The sequence below is a fragment of the Mirounga angustirostris genome, unplaced genomic scaffold (genome assembly GCF_029215605.1).
Source record: "Mirounga angustirostris isolate CCGP_5_RB_7025 unplaced genomic scaffold, mMirAng1.0.hap1 SCAF_12, whole genome shotgun sequence".
NCBI classification, from domain to species: Eukaryota; Metazoa; Chordata; class Mammalia; order Carnivora; family Phocidae; genus Mirounga; species Mirounga angustirostris.
Window position 1 is genome coordinate 95,992,001 of NW_026991720.1, and position 25,601 is coordinate 96,017,601.

The window sequence follows — 25,601 nt, forward strand, 5'->3', positions numbered from 1 at the left end:
CCTCAGCCCTTCATCTTCATGTGACATTCTGTGTGTGTGTGTGTCCAAATTTTCCCTTTTTATAAGGACAGCAGTCATATTGGATTAGAGCCTACTCTATGAACTCATTTTAACTTGGTTACCTCTGTAAAGACCCTAATTTCAAATAAGTTCGCATCTTGAGGTACTGGGAGTTAGGACTCCGATGTATTTTTTATGGGGGACACAATCCAATCCCATACTATCCTCCTTCCTGCCACACAAATACCTCTCACCAGCCCCAACAGTAATAACAAAAGCTAACTTATATTTAGAACCACACTGTTCACCAGGCTCTTTAATTGTTCTAATAGTAATCACAGAAGGAATAAAAACATTGCCTCTAAGTTTACTGCTTTTTAAAATAGTTTAGTATAGTAAATCAATAATTAACATTGTGGTATCTAATCAATGGATTAATGAAGATGACTGTGACCACAATAAATTTTTTCACTACTTAAGAAGAACTAATTTGTGGGCGCCTGGGTGGCTCAGTTGGTTAAGCAACTGCCTTCGGCTCAGGTCATGATCCTGGAGTCCTGGAATCGAGTCCCACATCAGGCTCCCTGCTCAGCAGGGAGTCTGCTTCTCCCTCTAACCCTCCTCCCTCTCATGCTCTCTGTCTCTCATTCTCTCTCTCGCAAATAAATAAAATCTTAAAAAAAAATTTTTAAAAAAAGAACTAATTTGTGCTTTTCATGAATAACCCTATGAGATAACTAAAAAACCTGAAACATAGAGAAGTTAAATAATTTGCCCAAAGTAAATGGTATATCCATGATCTGAATGAGAAGCTGGGATCCCTCCAGAGCCCAAACACTCAACCACCGCCACATACTACCTTCCTAGAATTAACCATTTATTGAATACTTATTACATGCTGGGTCCTGTGCTGGGTACAGGGGGAGAATGGCAGTCTTTGCCTCAAGGAGCTCATGGTCTAGCAATATACAATTCATTCTTCTGCTTCGTGTGAGATTTGGCCCCTGTTTTTGATATGAATAGTCCCTCCCCCTGCAACCCCTCCCCAGTTCCTGAGTAAGATATGATGTCATTAAAAAATAATAATAAATCAGCAAAATGCTATGGGGAAAAGAAAACAGGAGCCATTGGCTCCATTGGAGGGGAAAGGCAGACAGGAATGAAATAGTAAACAGAGAAGGGACCAGAAATGACTGAATCAGCCTAAGAACCTTCATATGTTGAAGACCTGGGAGATGACAGCTATGAAGAGATTTATTTTAATGCCGGGAACCTCTGAGTGAATTAGTGTCAAAACTTGTTGAAATTAATCATCTTATATATGCCCAAGAATTTGTATTTCTTTCCATCTTTTTCCAAAGAGTATATCTTATAGTTTTCTTTTTTCCTTTATAGTTAATGTAATCCCTATTATTTTTCTAATGTAATAAAAATTGGGTCATGACTTTCATCATATCCAAACTTTTATATTTGTCCTTATAAAAAGGGCTACTCTTCTTTTAAGCATATTATTTTAGTAGGAAAATTTAAATGACAATAAAGAGTGTCTCTTTTCTAAGATCGTGATAGATCACATTAAATGGCCTCAATTCTTCATCCCTCCCTATAGCCATACCCAGTCACCTCTTACTGGGAGCCAAGCCCAGAGGCATGTAAATTACTTGCACAATTGAGCTTGACCTCTCTCTCTTTATACTCTACTGTCATGGAAGTACATGCCTGGAGTAAGGATAGGATAAACACATGGGGAGCTGTGGTGAGACCAGGCTCAAGCAATCAACAGCCAGATGAGCCACCAGGTATTTGAGTAAATGCAGCCAAGATTATGAAAGCCACATAAGCCAAATTCCAGCTGACTCCAGAAACATGAAATATAAGTTTACAGTTATATGCCAGTTAAATTTTATGATTGTTATACATCACTGTTGTGGCAAGTGGATAACCACTTCAAAGACCATTAGGCATCTTTTCCTTTCTGGGATAACTTTTGAAACCAAGCACGGAAAGTTTATTTTAATGGTATGAATGCATCCACTATGCATGGTAGCCACTGTTTAATTTAAATTAATAATGATACTGAAGACAGAAGAGAAATTGGCATATTTACATGAGCTTATCAACAAAAAATTATAAAATGCATGAGGAACTCCAGTGCCAGGAAAGAGAATCCACAGATAGAACGAATAGGAGAAACTCGAAATATACCACAATCTAAGAGAGGTATAAGGTAAGTACTTTGAAATGTTCAAACAGACAAGGAAATAATAGAATACATAAATCAGAAACAGGAAATTATAAATCTAGAAAGGCAGGTTTGAAAAGGGCAATATCGTGTTTTTTGCTTTTTATCTGGAACCAGCCACTTGAATTCTTTAAGTATTTAACTCATATGAAAATGTGTAGCAGCTCACAGCACTTGAAAGATGTAGTTTCTAAAATAAGCGAATCTATATTTTTCATATATATGTGTTTACAAAATGTACTTTTATCATAGTTGCATGGTAAAAATAAATAAATGCTCTGTTAGTTTTTATTTTATAAATTTAAGTTCAGGTTGAGATAAGAATGCACAGATGCTGAACTTCTACCCTAAGAATGCTGAACTTCAACTTTCAAAAAGTAGACTTATAGGTGTTTAATAAATGTTTTTTAAATTTGTTTGTCATAGTAAATATAATTTGTTTCACTGACATAGGGCAACACATACATGTACATAAATATGATTTGGGTTTTTACTTATTGTTACTAATTTGTGTAATTTATAAATCAAAATTCTTTGAATTTATAGTTCAGTAAGCTTCATTTATTTTGAGACTATGTATTATGTGTATATAAGTTAATGATTGTTAGGTCTCCTTGGTGGCTTCTTTCTTTTACTAATATGTAATGACCTTCTTAGTCCCCATCAATATTCACCTACAATTCTACTCTCTTGGTTATTAAGAGTTATTAAGGGTTCTGTGAATACCTACATTCACCTATTGTGTAGATACCTGTAAGATCTTTTACTAACACACGGAGAATATGCATTCTTCCCAAGCACACGAAACATTTAAAAACAAAAACAAAAACAAAAAGACTACAATGTCTTAATAAATGCCAAAGAGAGGATAGCCCCAATTCTCTAACTACAATGCAACATAATTGGAAGCCAATACTTAAAAAAATTATTTACCATGGGATAATAACAAAACAGGAGTTATCCCTAACTCGTGGAAACAGCTAAAACATCTCTTACACTTACATATTCAACTGGCCAATGAACATCTCTATTCAGTGGGCTAATAAATCATACTTATATCAGTCAGGGTTTTGATCAGGAAAGTATAGTCACTCTGATCCAGAATAAGGAATTTATTCCAGAGACAGACCTTACACAGTTGTGGGAGCTGGGGAATAAATCTATGGAAGCTCTGCAGCTAATGGTTGACCTGAATCAGGAGGAAGAGCCAGATGTAGAGCAGATGTGAACCACAATAAGGAACTAAGATAAACTGAAACCCATGAGAACAAACTAGAAGCCTCCTCAGGTTGGTGACCTTCCGAAAGCAACGGTTCCTTTCATCATGGAGCTGCGCACATTTCTGACCCAAGACTCAGAGAAACTGCAGAAAGAGATCCTTCTCCTAAACTCTTCATCTAATCCGTCAGCAATTCCCGTTGGACCTAGCTCAAGAGAATTCCACTGTTTTTCATCAATCCCATAGCCATGTCCCAAGTCTGAGCCACAGTAATTGCTCATCTGCCAGCCTTCCTGTATCCAGTTCGCAACGCTATGGTCTATCCTCCACGCTGCAGCAAATAATCATTATAAAACATGTGTTAAATCATGCCATTCTTCATTTAAATCCTTCAATTGGTTTCCCATCGGTTTTTAAATCCCTACATGATTTGCCATTAGTTACGTCTCTTATCTCTTACCTCTCTCCTAGCCACACACCCCAAACACATTTTCCCCTGAAAGCATTTGCAATCATGATTTGCTCTGCTTGAAATCCTCTTCTTCTGCACGTCTGCAAGATTCCCTTCCTGTCTTTATTTAGGTCTCTCTCTATATGTCACCTTCTCACAGAGATATTTCCCAGCCAGTGCATCTGAAGTACTACCTCCAATCCCTCCCTATGTCCTACTTTTGCTTCATGTTTTTTCATACTATTTATCTCTACCTGACATTGTCTTATATAGTTAACCCTTGAACAATACCAGGCTTGGAGTGCTGACTCCCCATGCAGTTGAAAATCTATATATAACTTTTGACCGCCCAAAACTTAATTACTAATAGCCTGCTATAGACCAAAAGCCTTACCAATAATATAAACAGTCAATTAACACATATTTTGTATATGTATGACATACTATATATTCTTACAAAAAAGTAAGCTAGAGACAAGAAAATGTTTTTAAGAAAATCATAAGAGAACACATATTTACAGTGCCATACTGCATTTATTGAAAAAAAGTCATATATAAGAGGACCTGCATAGTTCAAACCCATGTTGTTCAAGGGTCATCTATTTTCTTATCATATCACCTCCATAATAATGCAAACTCCAGGAAATCGGGGATAATGTTTGGTTTACCCTTACAGCACCAAGGCCCAGAGCAGTTCCTGTCTGAGTAAATATTCATTGGATATTTCTTTAATAAATAAATATATTCATTTTATACGGAGTATAAAGAACTAATGAGGCTTCGAGTGTCCAGGTCTGCACATAAGGTGCTCATAAATTGCACTCTTCCCAACAACACATAGAAAACTGAACTGAACTGACCTGAAAAATCAACTCTCCTTGGAACCATAAGAGAGGGAAAGACACAGGGAAAACTGTGGTCTTCAATATTGGAGAGACAGACAGGCAAATACAGGGAGTTTGGAACACCAGAGCAGAGACTCTTTTTTTTTTTTTTTAAGATTTTTTATTATTTATTTGACAGAGAGGAGAGAGAGAGAGAGAGAGTGTGTGTGTGTGTGTGTGTTTGTGAGCGCACAAGCAGGGGGAGTGGGACAAGGAGAAGCAGGCTCCCGTGCTGAGCAGGGACCCCGACTCGGGGCTCTATTCCAGGACGCCAGGATCATGACCTGAGCCAAAGGCAGATGCTTAACCAACTGAGCCACCCAGGCGCCCCCCAGAGCAGAGACTCTTGAGCAGAAATTGTCATAGGAACCTGTGCCGGAGTCAGAAACCCTGAATTGTAATTGACAAATTGCTGGAAGCTCAGTGTGGACAAATCTGAGAGTTAAAACCTCCAATCACAGGGAAGCCTCCACCATATTATGAGATTTACTTCCAGGTGTTCAACCAGGTCCCCACAGTAAATATTAGAGAACAATCTCTTCAAGCTTCTGGCTTGAAGGGGAAAGGGAACCATTTTGAAACATTCCAGAGCATTCTGTTCCTCTTAACAAGGTCTGTCCTCATGGGAAACTAGTTAACCGGACCCTAACCTGCTGGGGTGTTAACAGAGTCTAACTGACTTCAGGGAAGGGAAATACCAGGGGCACCTGGGTGGCTCAGTTGGGTTAAGCATCTGCCTTCGGCTCAGGTCATGATCTCAGGATCCTGGGATGGAGCCCCGCATTGGGCTCCCTGCTCAGTGGGGAGTCTGCTTCTCCTTCTGCCTCTAGCCTTCCCCCTGCTTGTCCTCGCTCTCTTTCTCTCTCTCTCAAATAAATAAATAAAATCTTAAAAAAAAAAAAAAAAAGGAAAGGAAATACCAGACTCCAGGCCACTCTAGAATTCCACTTGGGAGAAGAGAAATACCCAACTCTCCCACCTAAGGAAAGAGAAAAAACTGACTTAGAAACATTGTGAGCTCATAGTCCAAAGGCACAGACTCACTGTAAGACTGAGAACTAATCATGGACTAGAGAACACTTCTCTCCCCCATGTCGCACCACCACATCACAAAAGGCTTATGTACGGCAATTCCTTTAATGCAGTACCTCATGTTTGGCTATTGAGAAAGAATTACAAGGCATATCAAAAGGCAAAGAAGAAACACACAATTTGAAGAGATAGAGCAAGCAAGCATCAGAACCAGAAATGGCAGGGATGTTGGGATTACTAGACTGGGAATATAAAGCAGCCACGATTAATATGCTAAGGGTCTAATGGATAAGGTAGACAACATACAAAAACAGATGAGCAATGTAAGCAGAGAGATGGAAATTCTAAGACAGAGCCAAAAAGAAATGCTAGAGATCAAACACACTGCAACAGAAATGAAGAATGCTTTTTATGGGCTTATTAGCAGACTGGACACAAATAGGGAAATAATTTCTAAAATTGAGGCTATCTCAATAGTAACCCCAAGACTGAAAAGCAAAGAGAACAAAGGCTGGAAAAAAAAAAAAAAAAGCAGAACAGACTATGCAAGCATTATGGGACAATTACAAAAGGTGTGGGTCCGCAGTCAGGTCTGTCATTGGCAGGCATGTTACCAGCAGCAAAAAAATGAGTGTCGTTTCTGCCAGGTCCCTAAGCATTCTCCTTCTGGATTCCTGGGCAGGTCCCTGCATAGGCAGGACTATCTCTGGACTACAGCAGAGCAGGTCAGGAGTGATATCATAGGACCGCTTCAAGGACCCAGGTGGATCTGAAGCTGATGGGCCTGCTAGCAGAGATGCCCATGGGCTTGTCTACTGCTGGGTCCCTGGAGTGAACTGGGTCACATGACGTCTTCAGGGACTGAGGTCAACAGGCCTTGTCACTGAGGACTTGGACAGGCATGGCTCTTCCTGGGTCCCTTGGCAGGAGGGGCTGTTTAGCAGAACCATGAATCATCTCAAGCAAAGACTGAGCCAAGTCCACAGAGGGATAAGGTTGCTTCTCTTCCACAGCTAGGACCATAGTCAGCAGGCCTGCCAGTGGTTCATGAGCCTGCCTTCTCAAAGTGGCCGTCCTCAGTCTTGGGCTTTACTGAAGTGTCATAACCTCCTTCCCAGATCCCAAAATTCTCACAAACTCACTTTTGTCTGTGGGTAGCAGCTACCAAATATTTGTTTCTTTGGGGGATGTGATTTGGGAAATTCTCATTCCCACCATATTGCTGATGTAACCAATACCATACTGTCTTGATTCCTGCAGCTTTATGGTAAGTTTTGAGGTTAGTTAGTGTCAGTCCTTTGGCTCTGTTCTTTTCCTTCAATATTGTGTTGGATATTCCAGGTTTTTTGCCTCTCCATATGAATTTTAGAATCAATAACTACAAAATAATTCATTGTGATTTTTATTGGGATTGTGTTTAGTCTACAGATCAAGACGGTGTTATTTTGAGCCCTCAAGAAAGTGCCTCAAGGTAAATCTTAAAAAACAGCACCTAGAAGATATTTATCCTAGGGATTTAATAAATGTTATTTCTGGCTTGAACAGCCTTATCTTGCACAGGAGATAGAATTTAAGAATTAAAACATTCCTGCATCAGGTTAGTACAATCCAGTACAAAACAATTATTTCTGTATCTGTTCTTTGTAGAACGTAAAAAGGCTGACCTTGGGATGCCTGGGTGGCTCGATCCGTTAAGCGTCTGCCTTTGGTTCAGGTCATGATCCCAGGGTCATGAGACTGAGTCCTGCATCTGACTCCTTGCTCAGCGGGGAGTCTGCTTCTCCCTCTCTGACAAATAAAAAAATAAAATCTTAAAAAAAAAAAAAGGCTGACCTTTACTCTCCTCTCATTTCCTGGAGGATATCATCAGAAATGATTTTGTAAGCAAATGTATTAATCTTCTTTTCTAATGTTGTGCCTTCAGATCTCAGAACTCTAAATAGTTGTAGAATCATGGGGGAGTAATGTTTTATTTTTTTCAGCTTTTGTTTTAATTCCAGTTAGTTAACATACAGTGTTACATTAGTTTCAGGTGTACAGTATAGTGATTCAACACTTCCATTTGATACCTGGTGCTCATCACGACAAGTGCACTCCTTAATCCCCATCAACTATTTAACCCATCCTCCATCCCCTTCCCCTCTTGTAACCATCAGTTTGTTTTCCATAATTAAGAGTCTGCTTCTTCAGTTAAGATGGTGGAGGAATAGGGAACCCTAGTTTCCCCTGGTCCCTGGAATTCAGCGAGATAGTTATCAAATCATTCTGAACACCTGTGAAATCAATCCGAGATCTGAGAAAAGAAATGCTGCAATTCTACAAATAGAAAAGCAACCACTTTTTGGAAGGTAGGAGGTGCAGAGACACGAATCTGGGGTGATATATCAGAGGTTATGGCAGAAGGGAGGGAACCTGCTTCAGGAGGCCACTGCAAAGTATTATAAGCAGTGGAGTCCAAAATCAGAACTTTTAGAAGTCTGCTATGGTGGAGGATGTCCCTGGCTTAAAGGTGCTCAGGTGGTAAAGCGGGGCAGAATCCCAGGTGGGATGGTGTGATCTTAGGATCCCTGGGGTAAACAAAAAGAATGGGGGTGCCTCAGTGTGGTAGAGTTCCCAGGCATCAGAGTGGGGAAGTCATCTGCAGCCAGTCTAAGCACCAGCTTTCTGCTCGGTGTTGCCATAAACTGAGAACTGCTGTATGGTTGCACAACCACTTTCCTGGCAGGGGCCCAACAAAAGGCAGAAGTGTGGCAAGACCTCCCTCCCTCCCTGGGGAGGAACAGGGCGGGTGCACACCATAGGAGTTTGTCAAGTCTGGAGACTCAAAACTGGGTCACATGCCTGAGATGAAAACGCTCCATCACAGGCTAGATGAACACAGAGTTCCAATGGAAACCAGAGACAGAAGAGTGATTGACTGCTTTTCTGTCAGAGATCACTGATGAATGGGGCATGGAAACTTCCAGCTCTGGGGCTAGAGATCTGGGTACCACCATTTTTATCCCCCCTATCAGTGCTGAAAGCATTCAGGGAGCAAAACAGTGCCCCATAGTGCAATCCAGAGCAACTTACATGAGCCTGGCCCCTGGCAGGGAGGCACAGTTCCACCAGGGCAAGGACATCTGGTGGACCAAGGCCTGCCCCTCTAGTCTCTTCACCCTCACCATGGGGGCAGGAACCGTGTGGAGCTCCATGCCCTGCTCTCGAGGGGCGGGCAGGGCACAGTCACGTTTCCAGGCCCCAGTGGCCTCCAAAAGTGGAATAAAGGAGCTAGCCCACCCTGGGCATCCCACCCCCACCCCTGCCCAGGGTGTCCGTCTCCCTTCCTTTTTTTTTTTAATTTAAATTCAATTAGCCAACAAATAGTACATCATTAGTTTTTGATGTAGCATTGAAAGATTTATTAGTTGTGCGTAACACCCAGTGCTCATCACATCATATGCCCTCCTTAATTCCTATCACCCAGTTACCCCACCCCCTCAACCCCCTCCCTTCCTCAACCCTCAGTTTGTTTCCTGGAGTCAAAGATCTCTCATGGTTTGTCTCCCTCTATGATTTCTTCCCATTCAGTTTTCCCTCCCTTCCCCTATGGTCCTCTGCACTATTCCTTATATTCCAGATATGAGTGAGACTATATGATAATTGTCTTTCTCTGATTGATTTATTTCACTTAGCATAATACCCTCCAGTTCCATCTATGTCGATACAAATGGTGGGTATTCATCCTTTCTGATGGCTGAGTAATATTCTGTTGTATACATGAACCATATCTTCTTTATCCATTCATCTGTTCAAGGACATCTCGGCTCCTTCCACAGTTTTCTGCCTCCCTTCCTGGTGGGGATGAGTGACTTGACCTGTGACCTCAAGACAATAAACATAATCCCCTCTCCCCCACCAAAAAAAAAGTGTGGCAGAGGCCCCTCCCCCAGAAGACCAGCAGGAACAACTAGCTAGCACCAAGTTTACTGATTATAGAGAACTGCAAAACTTCAGCACTCAGGGAAAACAATATATAGCATTTGTGGATTTCTATTATTCTTTAGTCTCTCAGTTTTTTTTTCTCAGCTCTTTTCTTATTTTTAAATTCTTTTCTTTTATTCTTTTATAATTTTAATTTCATATATATGTTATTTTTTTTTACTTTTGGTTTCCTTTCAATGTATTTTATATATAAGATTTTCTTTATTTCCTATATTGGGATCTAGTTTCTTTTAATAAACAGACCAAAATACACCCAGGATCTTGTTCATTGTTTTGTTCTATTTTACCTCTTGTTTGATTTTTTTTTTATTTTGTTTTGTTTTTTATTTCTTCTGGTTTGTTTATTGATTTCTGGTGGTGGTGTTATTTTTCTCTTTTCTCTCTCTTTTATTCTTTTCTGGACATGATGACCAGATGGAGAAACTCACCCCAAAAGAAAGAACAGGAGGACGTACTCACTGCCAATGATTTAATCAATATGGATATAAGTAAGATGTCAGAACTAGAATTCAAACAACAATTATAAAGATACTAGCTGGGCTTGAAAAAAGCATAGAAGACACTAGAGAATCCCTTACTGGAGAACCAAAAGAACTAAAATCTAGTCAGGCTGAAATTAAAAATGCTATTACTGAGATGCAGCCAAAAATGGAAGCTCTAGCAGCAAGGATAAATGAGGCAGAAGAGAGAGTCAGTGATATAAAAGATAAAATGATAGAAAATAAGGAAGCTGAGAAAAAGAGAGGAAGACAACTACTGGATCACCAAGGGAGACGTTGAGGAATCAGCAATACCAGGGCACCTGGGTGGCTCAGTCGTTAAGTGTCTGCCTTCGGCTCAGGTCATGATCCCAGGGTCCTGGGATCGAGCCCCGCATTGGGCTCCCTGCTCAGCAGGAAGCCTGCTTCTCCCTCTCCCACTCCCCTCTCTCACTGTCTCTCTCTCTGTGTCAAATAAATAAATAAAATCTTAAAAAAAAAAAAGCCATACCATAAAGCGAAATAATATCCTGATAATAGGGGGGCAGAAGGTATATTTGAACAAATTATAGCAGAGAACTTCTTAATCTGGGGAAAGAAACAAGCATTCAAACCCAAGAGGCACAAAGAACCCCCCTCAAAAATCAATAAAAATAGGTCAACACCTCAACATATAATAGTGAAACTTGCAAATTTCAGAGATAAAGAGAAAATCCTGAAAGCAGCTCGGGACAAGAGGTCCTTAACCTACAGGGGTAGACACATAACGCTAGCAGCAGACCTGTCCAGAGACCTGGCAGGCCAGAAAGGACTGGCATGATATATTCAATATGCAGAAAGGGAAAATAATGCAGCCAAGAATACTTTATCCAGCAACGCTGTCCTTCAGAATAGACAGAGAGATAGTTTCCAGGACAAACAAAAACTAAAGGAATTCATGAACACTAAACCAGCCCTGCAAGAAATATTAAAGGGGATCTTTGAGCACAGAGAGAGCCCAAAAGTAACAAAGACCAGAAAGGAACAGAGACAATCTACTGAAACAGTGACTTCACAGGTAATACAATGGCACTAACTTCATATCTTGCAGTAATTACTCTGAATGTAAATAGACTAAATGCTCCAATCAAAAGACATAGGGTAGCAGATTGGATTAAAAAAACAAGACTCATTGATATGCTGTCTACAAGAGACTCGTTTTAGACCCAAAGTCACCTCCATATTGAAGGTGAGGGGGTAGAGAACCATTTATCATGCTAATGGACATCAAAAGAAAGCTAGTGTAACAATCCTTATATCAAAAAAACTAGATTTTAAACCAAAGGAACAGTTGATAAAACTAAAAGACAACCTATGGAATAGGAGAAGATATTTGCAAATGTCCTCTCAGATAAAGAGCTAGTACCCAAAATCTATGGAGAATTTCTCAAACTCAACACCTAAAAAAACCCTCAAATAATCCAGTCAAGAAATGGACAGAAGACATGAACAGACGTTTCTCCAAAGAAGACGTATAAATGACCAACAGACACATAAAAAAATGCTCAACATCACTCAACATCAGGGAAATACAAACCAAAACCACAATGAGATACTACCTCACTAGTCAGAATGGCTAACATTAACAAGTCAGGAAACAGCAGATGTTGCCAAGGATGTGGAGAAAGGGGAACCCTCTTACACTTTTGGTGGGAATGCAAGCTGGTACAGCCACTCTGGAAAACAGTATGGAGGTTCCTCAAAAAGTTAAAAATAGAGCTACCCCATGACCCATTGCACTACTAGATATTTATCCAAAGGATTCAAACATAGTGATTTGAAGTTGCACATGCCCCCCAGTGTTTATAGCAGCAATGTCCACAATAGCCAAACTATGGAAACAGCCCAGATGTCCATGGACAGATGAAAGGATATAGATGTGGCATATATCTATCTATCTATCTATAGATAGATAGATAGATAGATAGATAGATAGATAGATAGATTAGAATATTACTCAGCAATAAGAAAAAATGGAATCCTACCATTTACAACAATGTGGGTGGAACTAGGGGATATTATGCTAAGTGAAATAAGTCAATCAGAGAAAGACAGTTATCGTGTAATTTCACTCATATGTGGAATTTAAGAACCAAAACAGATGAACATAGGGGAAGGGAGGGAAAAATAAAATCAGATGAAATCACAGAGGGAGACAAACCATAAGAGACTCTTAACTATAGAAAAAAAAACTGAGGGTTGCAGGATGGGAGGTGGGTGGGGGGATGGGGTAACTAGGTAATGGCCATTAAGGAGGACACCTGATGTAATGAGTACTGAATGTTATATGCAACTGATGAATCACTAAACTCTACCTCTGAAACTAATAATACATTATATGTTAATTAATTGAATTAAAAAAATTAAAACAACAAATCATCAGTGAGGATTTTGTTCCTTAAAAAGAAAAAATAAAATTGACAAACCTTTAACTAGGCTCATCAAGAAAAAAGAGAGAACCTGGTAAATAACATAAATGAAAGGAGAAATGACAACTGTACCACAGAAATACAAAGGATCATAAGAGAATACTATGGACAATTATATGTCAACAAATTTGACAACCTAGATAAAAGTCAGTAAACTCCTAGAAACATATAATCTTCCAAGACTGAATCATGAAGAAATAAAAAAAATCTGAATAAACTGATAGCTGGTAATAAAATTGAATAATTACAAAAAAAAAAACCAAACAAACAGCAAAAGTCCAGGTCCAGATGGCTTCACAGGTGAATTTAACCACACATTTAAAGACAAGTGAACACCTATCCTTCTCAAGTTATTCCAAAAAAAAATTAAAGAGGAAGGGATCCTTCTAAACTCATTTTCCCCTGATACAAAAACAAAAGATGGTACAAGAAAAAAAAGAAGTACAGGCCAATATCCCTGATAACATAGATGCAAAAATCTTCAACGAAGTATTAATTAGCACACCAAATTCAACAATGCATTAAAAGGATCATACACCAGGGTGCCTGGATGGCTCAGTTGGTTAAGTGGCTGCCTTCAGCTCAGGTTATGATCCCAGGGTCCTGGGATCGAGCCCCACATCGGGCTCCCTGTTCAGCGGGGAGCCTGCTTCTCCCTCTCCCTCTGCTGCCCCCCCTACTTGTGCTCTCTCTCTTTCTGTCAAATAAATAAATAAAATCTTAAAAAAAAGGATCATACACCATCATCAAATGGGATTCATCCAGGGATGCAAGGATAGTTTAATATCTGCAAATAAATGTGATACAACATATCAACAAAATGAAGGATAAAAAAATCACATATTATCTTAATAGAGTCAGAAAAAGTATTTGACAATAAAAATTCTGAACAAAGTCTGTATAGAGGAAATGTACTTCAACATAATAAAGGCCATATATGGCAAACCCACAGCTGACATGGTAGTCAACATGAAAAGCTGAAAGGTTTACTCTCAGATCAGGAGAGGACAAGGATGGCCACTCTCCCCACTTTTATTCAACATAGTTTTGGAAGTCCTCGCCACAGCAATTAGGCAAGAAAAACAAATAAAAATATACAAATTAGAAAGGAAGAAGTAAAACTGTCACTATTTAAAGATGACATGATACTATATATAGAAAACCCTAAAGCCTTCACCAAAAAACTATCAGAACAAATGAATTCAGTAATGTTGCTGGATACAAAATTAATATGCAGAAATCTGTTGCATTTCTGTAGACTAATAACAAACTAAAAAAAATTAAGAAAAAAAATCCCATTTACAATTGCATCAAACAGAATGAAATACCTAGGAACACATTTTTTAAAAAGATTTTATTTATTTATTTATTTGACAGAGAGAGAGAGAGAGAGCATGAGCAGGGGGAGGAGCAAAGGGAGAGGGACAAGCAGACTCTGTGCTGAGCATGAAGCCTGACATGGGGTTTGATCTCAAGGGCTTGATCTCATGACCCTGAGAATATGCCCTGAGCTGAAACCAAGAGTCAGATGCTGAACCAACTGAGCCTACCCAGGTGCCCCAGTGAAAGATCTATATGCTGAAAATTATGAGACATTGATGAAAGAAATTGAAGATGACACAAATAAATGAAAAGACATACCATACTCATAGGTTGGAAGAATTATTATTATTTAAATGCCCATACTACTCAAAGCAATCTACAGATTCAATGCAATCCCTACCAAAATACCAATAGTATTTTTCACAGAACTAGAACAAATAATCCTAACATTTGTGTGGAACTGCCAAAGACCCAGAACAGCAAAGCAATCTTGAGACAGAATGAAGTTGGAGGTATCATGCTTCTAGATGAAACTATACTACAAAGCTAGAGTAATGAATACAGTATGTTACTTGCACAAAAACAGACACATAGATCAATAGAACAGAATAGGGAGTCTAGAAATAAAGCCATGCTTCTATGGCCAATCTATAGCAAAGGAGGCAAGAACATACAATGTGGAAAAGGTAATATCTTTAAAAAGCGGTTTGGGAGGGATGCCTGGGTAGCTCCTCCAGTTAAGCAACTGTCTTTGGCTCAGGTCATGATCCCACAGTGCTGGGATCGAGCCCCACATCAGGCTCTCTGCTCATTGCGGAGCCTGCCTCTCCCTCTCCCTCTGCCTGCCGCTCTGCCTGCTTGTCTTCTCTTTCTCTCTGTGTCAAATAAATAAATAAAATCTTTTAAAAAATTTCTAAAAAAACAGTTTGGGAAAACTGGGCAGCTACATGCAAAAGAATGAAACTGGACCACATTCTTACACCATATTCAAAGATAAACTCAAAGAGGATTACAAACTTAAATGTAAACCCGAAACCATAAAAATCCTAGAAAACACAGGCAGTAAGCTCCTTATCACTCTCAATATTTTTTGGATATGTCTCCTCAGGCAAGGGCAAAAAAACCCAAAATAAACAAATGGGTCTACTTCAAACTAAAAAGTTTTGGCACGGGCGCCTGAGTGGCTCAGTTGGTTAAGCGACTGCCTTCGGCTCAGGTCATGATCCTGGAGTCCCTGGATCGAGTCCCGCATTGGGCTCCCTGCTCGGCAGGGAGTCTGCTTCTCCCTCTGACACTCGCCCATCTCATGCTCTCTCTGACTCTATCTCATTCTCTCTCTCAAATAAATAAATAAAATCTTTAAAAAAATAAAAATAAAAAAAATAAAAAGTTTTGGCATAGTGAAGGAAACCATCAATAAAACAAAATATAACCTACCAAATGGGAAAAGATACTTGCAAATTATATACCTGATAAGGGGTTGACATCCAAAATCTATAAAGAACTCATACAACTCAATAACAAAAAGCAAACAACTCAATTAAAAAAAAAAAATGGGCAGAGGACCTGAATAGACGTTTTTCCAAAGAAGACACACAGATGGTCAACAGACATATGAAAAGATGCTCAGCATCACTAATCATCAGTGAAATGCAAATCAAAACAATAATGAGATACCCACCCCACACCTGTTAGAATGGCTATTATCAAAAAGAGAAGAAATGACAAGTGTTGGTGAGGGTGTGAACTGTTGGTGGGAATGTAAATTGATGCAGCCATTATGGAAAACAGTATGAGAGTTCCCCCAAAAATTAAAAACAGAACTACCATATGTTCCAGAAATTCCACTTCTGCATACTTATCTGAAGACAACAGAAACAGTAATTCAAAAAGCTATATGTGGGCGCCTGGGTGGCTCAGTTGGTTAAGCGACTGCCTTCGGCGCAGGTCATGATCCTGGAGTCCCTGGATCGAGTCCCGCATCGGGCTCCCTGCTCCGCAGGGAGTCTGCTTCTCCCTCTGACCCTCCTCCCTCTCATGTTCTCTGTCTCAAATAAATAAATAAAATCTTTAAAAAAAATAAAAATTTAAAAAAAAAGCTATATGTACCCCTAAGTTTGTTGTGGCATTATTTACAATACCCAAGATATGAAAGGAACCTAAGTGTCCACTGATAGATGATAGATGCATGGGTAAAGAAGATTCAGTGTGTGTGTGTGTGTGTGTGTGTGTGTGTGTATATAATATTACTCAGCATGAAATGTAGCCATTTTCAATAACATGGATGGACCTAGAGGGTATTATGTTAAGTGAAATAGGTCAGAGAAAGACAAATACCATATAATTTCATTTATATATGGAATCTAAAAAAAATAAATAAAACAAAACATAAACAGCCTTACAGATACAGAGAACAGGTGGTTGCCAGAGGGGAGGCAGGTGTGGGGAGGGGGCAAAACAGGTGTAAGGGAAAGAGAGGCACTAAGTTCTAATTATAAAATAAATAAGACATGAGGATGTAATGTACAACATAGGGAATAGATGAATAGTACTGTAATAACTTCGTATAGTGATAGATGGCAACTAGACCTACGGCGCTGATCATTTCGTAATGTATAAAAATACAGGTACTATCTCGTACACCTGAAACTAATACAATATTGTGTGTCAACTATAATTCAATTAAGAAAAGACCAGATGAGGGGGTGGAGGGAGAAGGTATGTGGGAAATCTCTGTACCTTTCACGTAGTTTTGCTGTGAACCTAAAATTTCTCTAAAAGAAAAAATTCTATTTTAAAAAAACAACCTAATATTAAAAAAAGAAGAAAAAAAAAGCCCAGACGAGAGCACCACGTTAAACACAGAGAAGACTACAGACATATTGCATAGGGCTAGAGTGAGGGGTTAATAATATTTATCCAACTTCTGCTTCCAGATTTCCTCCCAGTGTACGAAGGAACCAGGTGCCCTGGTCAACCCCCCGTGCTGCACAGAGTCTCATTACCCGCCCCCCCCCCACACACGCCCAAGGTAAAGTTCCAGCTGGCAACTCTTATGCCTTTCACTGACGGAGGGATCAAGTTTTGGAGCCCTCAGATGCTCAACAGGTGTGTAAATGACGGAGGCCAGGCGCCTGCGGCTTTTCTTCTCCCCGAGGCCAGGGCGGCCCCCCAGGCAGCACTCTCTCCCTCTCGGCTGCAGAGGGAGCACGGGAGGTACCCTGCGCTCCCGACGCCAACGGAACGAGCGAGGGGGCGGGGCTAGGGGCGGGGCGGGGCGGGGCAGGGCCAGGGAGTGGGGCGGGACGTGGGGCGGGACGTGGGACGGGGCGTGGGGCGGGACGTGGGGCGGGGCGTGGGGCGGGACATGGGGCGGGGCGTGGGGCAGGGCAGGGCCAGGGAGTGGGGCGGGACGTGGGACGGGGCGTGGGGCGGGGCTAGGGGCGGGGCGGGGCAGGGCAGGGCCAGGGAGTGGGGCGGGGCGCGGGGCGGGGCGCGGGGCGGGGCGCGGGGCGGGGCGCGGGGCGGGGCGCGGGGCGGGGCGCGGGGCGGGGCGCGGGGCGGGGCGCGGGGCGGGGCGCGGGGCGGGGCGCGGGGCGGGGCGCGGGGCGGGGCGGGACGCCGGGAGTCCGCGCGCCGCAGTTTAAGCGCGCCGAGGGGGAGAGCGGGTTCCTGGAAGCTTTTGGAGCCGCGCGAGGCAGCCGCAGGTGGGACCGTTACCCGCCCGCAGCTGGGAGCGAGCGGAGCGGCCGGAAAGGAAGCGTGCCTGTCCACCATGATCCCCCTGGAGAAGCCCGGCAGCCGCGGCTCCCCCTCGGCCGCCGCCTCCGGGTCGGGCCGGGCGGGCAGGAGTCTGGGCGCGCCGCGCCGGCCGCCGCCCCCACCTCAGGCCCGCGGGCTGCTGACGGAGATCCGCACGGCCGTGCGCACCGAGCCCTTCCAGGACGGCTACAGCCTGAGCCCGGGCCGAGAGCTGGGCAGGTGAGGGGGGCGGGGGACCGGCGGCCGATAAGTGCCGGAGGCGGGCGGGCGCGGTGGGGGTGGCGGGGCCGGGCCGGTGGCGCGCGCGGTGACTTGGCACAAACGTGGGTGCGGGCGGCGATCGGGGCGGCCGAGTCGCACCAGCCAGCCCTCCGCGCGCCGGGGCTTGTTCCCAGAGCCGGCGAGGCGCTCCCCGGCGTGTGGCTTTCACTTGGCGGCGGGTGTGAGGAAGTCCCCAACGGCGGGTTACCGAGCCCGTAAGGCCCTTTCAGCCTCTGAGGTTTTTACACGGCAGGGTAGCGCGGGGGGCGTGTGAGCCAAGCTGCCTGTATTCCCCGAGCTAGTGAGTCCGAAGGAAACCCGGAGCTGCAGAGGCAGCTTGGCCCTTCGAGGCGCGTGTGTTCTCCGCCGCCGCCTCTGGCTGCAAGAAGGGAGAACATCAGGCGTGACAGCTTCCGTTGCCGCAGTGCTGTGTGAACTTCTCAGCCTTGGGCCGACTTCATTTTCGGTTTCTTGGTTTTGCGCGGTTTTAGTTCTAAAATATTTAGGTCTCTGGGGCTTACGTTCAGACTGGCTTTATTCGGAGGCTCTTGGCCCTTGCATCGCTCCTTCTACTCTGCTGTGAGCTGGCCCTTGTCCTCTCCTCCCCACGCCGCCCTTCATTTGGCCTCTCTGTAAAACTGTAAAAGGCAAAGGCAGTTTGGCTCCTTTACAGTTAGCATGTTGAAGAGGGGTGGTAGAGCGATAGGGGTTGGGGGACTGACTCCCCTTTTCCTTACGAGCATTTGGGAGAAGTTGTCCGAAGCACCGGTTTTGGAGTCGGACGCGAGCGCATAAGCCCGGCCTGCTTGCTCTGTGTGCCTTCGGGTGGGTGCCTTCGACTCCCCGCCTCGTGTTTCTCACCTATAAAATCAGTACAATGACAGTGCCTACCTATCTCATGGGGGTGTCGTGCAGCTGACCTGCCCGAAAAGCCCATGCTGCGGGGCCTGGCACGTAGCATCCAGTGAAGGTTAGCTGTGGTCGCAAACAGTTGTCAGGGCTGCAAAATAATGGGGAACGGGCCTGGCAGTTATGACTGCCTTCATCTGGGGTCTTGGAAAAGGAGGGTCTTGTAACATTGGTTGCAAACAGTATTAAAAATGCTCTCTGTGTATTAAGCTGGCTTTTAGAAATAGGGGTTGGTGTTTTGTTTGTTTATTTTTTTGGAGGGGAATCTACCTTAAACGTGTCACACTTACTCCAAATGTTAACGAAAGGAAAGATATCTTTCAGAACAAGATACGCTTCCCTATAGTGGGCACTAATTAACTCGATCTGTACACAATCTAAATATGACCAAGAAGGCCTAGAGAGCTACTGACTCAGCTAGGTATTCTAAATCATCGAAATTCCAGACATTCTGCAGTAGCCCTGATCTCTCGAAAAAGGACAACTAAGACGGTCTGTTATTTGGTTGTCTGGCTTCATTCCACAAAAGGAAAACTGGTCTTACAAAGCTGAAATATCTTCAGGTGGCAAGCACTGTCTTGTAGAGTTTATAATAATAATGATTTGATCTGAAAAAACTGATTTATACCCTACCAGGTGTTGATACTAATTCCTCCGGGAATGTTCTTTTCAATTCTTGTTTTTATCTATTATAAAATTCACTTGCCTGTAGGTATTTGTTTCATCTTTTACATATATGTTACATATATTTATATGCTTACATAAATTTGCTTACAAAAATAATAACTCCTGAAGCAGCATAACAATGCAATTAGATAGCTACTTGATATAAGAGCCTAAAACTGAAAACAAAATTAATGTACTTGCTTCTTTTTGGTTCCTTTTGCGGGGCGGGGGGGGGGGGAGGCACGGAGAAGTTTAATGCAGTGGTGAAGACCATGGGCTTTGGAGTCAGGCTCTGGCTGAATCTTAGTTCTCTACTTATTAGTTATGTGTACTTGAGTAACTTACCTAACCATTTATTGTCTCATAGTTGTGGAGAGAATTAAATATAGCATTAAGGCTGTGCCTTTCTTAGGGGGAGCACTCCAAAAATACAACTCCTTGTTTAACAGTAAATGTTCTTTTACATGTAACCAGAAAGCAAAAATAAGAAAATCTGTACAACCTTATGCTTCTATCTGTGGCAAAAGTGATGAAATCTCATTGCAAAACACACAGGAACTATTTAGAACTCTTAGGAAGCAAAAGTTCTGTTTGTGTTTTTAGCAGTCTTTTGTTGAAGGTTTATAAATTTTGCCTGTATATTATGGTTCTGACATAGTAGTTTATTCATAACCTTTTCTGTAATAAGAAAGTTCTTTTTTTCCAACTACGAACTGTGGTTGCATTTCTCATATAACTAATTGATCTCACTCTGATATAGAATTTACAAAATTACCTATGTTACATTCTAATGATGTAGTAGGAAAAACAGAAGATCTATTTGTTATATTCTGTGGCCTTTCATTTAGTCAAAAATGTTGAAGAGGTGTGAAGAGCTAACTGTTCAAATGAAGAAACTGAGTTCTTTAAGAAGTTACCATTATTTTATCTTATAGAAAATGAAAGCTTTCAGTGAAATGGTTGAAGAGAATTTTTGAAATGGTCAATTTTGGTTCTATAGTAATGACAGGATGTGAGGTTGATTATTTTTAAGAAATGTCATGTCATATTCTTTCATGTCTCCAGCAGGTCCATAGCAACTTAAATGTGGGTAAATATGTGATGTAAAATTTTCTTTTGCTTGAAGCTTGACTTGTTATTCCTAAAGCTTGTTACCTTTCTTTGAGTCAGGATAAGTGCCAGTGTAAACCACATTAATGATTATAGGTACGGGAGACATGACCTTGGGTTCTGAGAATTTTTTCATAATGTTGATTTCCCTTGAGTTTGAAAGTACAGGAACAAAAATGTTTCTAGAAATTTAAAATAATACTAATTTCACATTGACTGATTTGCTTTACATGTGTTTTCATTATCTAGTACTCAACTTAAACATTTTTTAATGCATATATAAATTTTATCTTAAGAAAAAAAGGATTTTTAAAGCCAAAAGAGCATCTTTTGTTTGCTAAATTATTACGTGCTGATAGTTGAATTTCCGTATGAGACAAAAAAATATGAATTCTCTGCTGAACGAGTATTTCATAAATACTTTACAGTTATACAAGTGCTTTCACATGTATTATTTAATTCTCCTCAAATGCATGTTTGGGGAGTCCCATTTTCTTTCTCTCTCTCTCTCTCTCTCTCTTTTTTTAAGATTTTATTTATGTATTGAGAGAGCTCAAGCAGGGGGAGCTGCAGAGGGAGAGGAAGAAGCAGGCTCCCAGCTGATCAGGGAGCTGGACATGAGGCTCAATCCCAAGACCCTGGGATCCTGACCTGAGCCTAAGGCAGACACTTAACTGACTGAGCCACCCAGGTGGCCCTGGGAAGTCCCACTTTCAATGAGAAAACCAAGGCAGAGATTGATTGAGTCTTATGAAAGACTGCTGAGCTGGAACTCTTTGAAATCCTTTCTATTATATGTCAGATACTGATCAAAGAATAATCTGCAGTCTGTCTTGTAGCTGAAGCAATTTCTCATAGTTTTTATGAGAGGACATGAGTTCCATGTTGGGACAAACCCTATGAAACTTCTGTGTCCTATAGTTGCCTCTTCAGTTGGGCCTTTTGGTAGATAGGGATGTTTCATCTCTTTCTCTTCAGAGCAGTTGAGAGTAACAGGAACAAGGAAGAATTTTTATCAGACAATAAGAGAATGTTCAAGCTGAAGGAGGGCAGGTATATTTCAGGAACTGTATGTTCTTTACCTGGATTCATGGCTGTAAATAATGGCCTCAGGTTTTTGTACCTTACAACTACTTGAGCATGTGTCATAAATTGTAATTCATAGTTTCTTTGGAAATTAAGACCCTTCTGGGGCATGTGGTTGGCTCAGACGGTTGAGCTGTTGACTCTTGATTTCCACTCAGGTCATGATCTCAGGATCTTGAGATCCAGCCCTGCATAGGGCGCTACGCTCAGTGGGGCGTCTGCTTGAGGATTCTCTCTCTCCCCTTCCTCTGCCCACCCCCCCAGCCCCCCACCCTCTCTCTCATATAAATAAATTTAAAAAAATAAATAAGACCCTTGGTAAGTAATATTGTCCATGTAGAAATTGCCTTGTTTTAGGATGGATATTATTTAAGATTTCTTTGAAGAGTATTTACCAACAGTTGTGTGTAATCTGGTATTTTTGGATTAAAAAAAAATTGGCTATGTTTGTGGTTCAGCAGTAGGGTTACTTAGGAAGTTCTAAGGCAGATAATTCATTGAGTCAACTGTTTTAATTTTGAAAAGTTGGGACTTATTTAAATCTTAATTTAAAATATACATAAACTTGGTGTGCCTGGGTGGCTCAGTCAGTTAAGTGTCTGCCTTTGGCTCAGGTCATGATCCCAGGGTCCTGGGATGGAGCCCTGCATCAGGCTGTCCACTCAGCGGGGAGTCTATATCACCCTCTCCCTCTGCCCCTCCCCCCATTTGTGTGCACGCCATCTCTCAAAATCTTTAAAAAAAATAAAATACAATCGCTTCTCAGCCTTTGGGCTAAGATCAAGTATAAAAAAATAAAATACATAAACTTAAGGATTTAATGAGTTTCAGCCTCTTTTTAAAGCTATATGTAACAATTTTATAAAATCGGATTATTGAACCAAGTGCATTAGAAAGCTAAGTAGCTATAGCCATTGATTTACTTATTCAGGTGAAGAAGAAGGAACTACATATATTGAGGGAAATTTTGCATCAGGTAGAGAGTTCAAGTTAGACCACCTTCAAAACTCCTCTGTTCTAGGATTCTTTTTTACAAATTACTGTCATTATCATAGATCTGAAGTTTGTGCCTCAAACAATAAAAATAGCTACTGATTACTGATCATTTGCTGAATGCTATATGCTGTAGAGATGTAATTTTTTTAGTATTTACTATCTTCTTGCAAGGGTAAGTGCCATCAACCTAATCTTACAGATGAGGAATTCAGGCTCAGAAAGGTTGAGTAAATTGCCTAAGATTATGCAGTTACTAGCCAGAATTCAGAATAGTCTGTCTTTTAAAGCCCTGCCTGTTCTTGTCACTCATGCTGATAGCTGATCTGATGGACTTACTGATTTTTACACTTAGGGTCAACAGATATTTTGGGTTTTGCTGTTTTCCTCTCAGAGGTAAGGAAGACAGGTAAAATCTGTTCTAGGTCTTTCTTGCATGGAAGGTCTTATATTTAATAACACTCTGCTGCTCTTAAGTAAATGTTATAAGCATGTAAGGCACTTTGCTAGGATCTGGCAGTTATTCTCAAATGTAACAAATCAGTCACTACTCCCTTTATCAACAGGGTGACATGTCACATGGGAAAGTTTTATGGGGAAAATAACATTTGAGCTGAGCCTTAAGGAATGGATGGAATTTCAGTAGTAGTGATGAAAGATACTTCTCCAGCCATTGGCAATAATACAAATAAGCACAGTGGCCGAAAAATTCAGTGAAAGAGTGAATAGCAAGTAGTGTGATGTGGTTAAAATATTAAACTTCATGAGGTTAAGTTGCCATAGAACTTTAACTTACTAGATAACAGGAACAGTTGTATATATTCAGGGTGCTTATCTGATATCCTTTTTGAGCACCGGCCATGTGCGGGGCACTATGGAGATACAAAGATGAATGATAAGTGAGGTCTAGCTAGGGAACTCATAGCCTAGCTAGGGAGACAGGCATAGTGCAGCAAATTGTACTATGTCAGACCAATTTAAACAATATAATACATGTATAAACCCATCCAAACTTGTTACCGTTCTTATAATCAGTCTGTCAGTTGATGGTACCACATTTATCCAGTACTACAAGTCATCCTCTGCTTCTACTTTTCCCTTTTCCCCTCATCTCTGCCTAAAATTCCATCTGCCAAGGAGTGCTAATGAACCTTGACCCTCTTTTAAATGCATCATCTTTTCGTAGCCTCTACACTGCTGTTTTGGTTGAGACCCACTACCCTGAATTATTTTATGGGTTTCCCTAGTTTCTAGTTAAGATTTTGCAATATATTCTTCATAACACTATCAGAATTATCTTTTAAAAACAATTATTTTAAAAATTCTAACAAGTACCCATTTTTACCCTGAGAAAGCCCAAACTCCTTAGCATGTCATACTACTTAAAGATGCTCACCACACCTTCCTAAGCTTTATAAGTTGGGCCTTGGCAATGCGAAGATGACTAAAATCTAGTCTTTGTTCTTAGGAGGCTTGGACTGTTGGGTCTAACTCAGATGTCCTTCCTCTTATTTGTTGATATATCTTACTTTCCCACTGCTCTGCAATGTATTATCATTGAGTAGTTCTGAAATTGATTTTTGATATCCCCCCAAAACTGTTTAATGTAGACCTGAGTTGTCAGTTTAGTGTGTAATAGTGAACTATAGATTTTTGTGAAATGGATGAAGAACTCAGAAAAATGTAATAACTATGTAGTCCAGGAAGAATTTTGGCTAAATCAGTAAAGAAAGTAGATATTAAACAAACATCTTATGCCCTTTGAACCTCATCAGCCTCAAGTCTGTATATTAACTGTGGCCACTAGTGTCTGGAGAAAACTTTATTTTATGTTTTTGCCTAAGTAACCTAAAATTCAGGGTTTAGATACAATCAGGATTTTTGCCCTGAAGCTGTGGTAAAACATGCATATTGGAATCCTTGTGGGGTGTGGAATTTAGACACTGTGATGATGTGATTCTTAATGTGTTCACTAGGACTCGGCCCCTTGAATACTGAATCTCACATTTCCGTGTACTCTGTTGCTCTACAGAAGGAACAGTTTCAGAAATCTCTTTTTATCTCCTTTGGAGTCTTGAGTAGTTTCAAGAGTTCTCCTCCCATTGCACCAGTCATTTAGAGATGAAGGCAATACAAGTTTCCTCAAAACCATCATGATCTGCTGCTCTTGCTGTCAGTTTCGGTATCAGAATGATGGACGACTTGCTTCGGTGTGGGATAATGCAGGGGTTGACAGACTGCTGCTGGCCACCTATTTTTGTAAGGCTCATGAGCTATACAGAATGATTTTTATATTTGTAAATGGTTGAAAAGATCAGAAGAGTAATGTTTAATAACATGGAAATTATATGAAATTCATATTTCAGTGTCCATAAAGTTTTGTTTTGTTTTTTAAAACCCAGATCCACCCATTCATTTACCTTTTGTCTCTGCTTTCATTTTACAAAGCAGACTTGCCTAGTGGCGACAGAGACCAGCAAGACTGAAAATATTTGCTATCTGCCCCTCTACAGAAAAGTTTGCTGACTCCCAATACAGTGCATGACAGGGTGGAAAGAAAGAATAAACCTAAAACTGTGAGGAGTGCTTCCACAAAAACAAAGGCGGTGTTAAGAGTAGTAGTCATTGGTGTGGGTGGAGAGCCAGGGGAATTGTGCTGATGACCCTAAGAAATGGTTGTATGGCCCCAGATGTTGAATTAATAAGTATGGGGCTCTTTCCTGTATTTGTCT

At 41.3% G+C, this 25,601-nt stretch overlaps 1 protein-coding gene across 3 annotated transcripts in view; it reads left to right on the forward strand.

Annotated features, from left to right (window-relative positions):
* The first annotated feature begins 17,717 nt into the window (after nt 1-17,717).
* STK17A (serine/threonine kinase 17a) overlaps nt 17,718-25,601 on the forward strand; it is a 36,883-nt gene continuing 28,999 nt past the window's right edge. Inside the window, exon 1 of one of the 3 annotated variants that reach the window (XM_064575459.1) lies at nt 17,718-18,063. In XM_064575459.1, the coding sequence (XP_064431529.1) occupies nt 17,858-18,063 (206 nt within the window). In that variant the 5' untranslated portion in view covers nt 17,718-17,857. The remainder of the gene's footprint in view (nt 18,064-25,601) is intronic. The other 2 variants (XM_064575458.1, XM_064575457.1) reach the window with 2 other exon arrangements.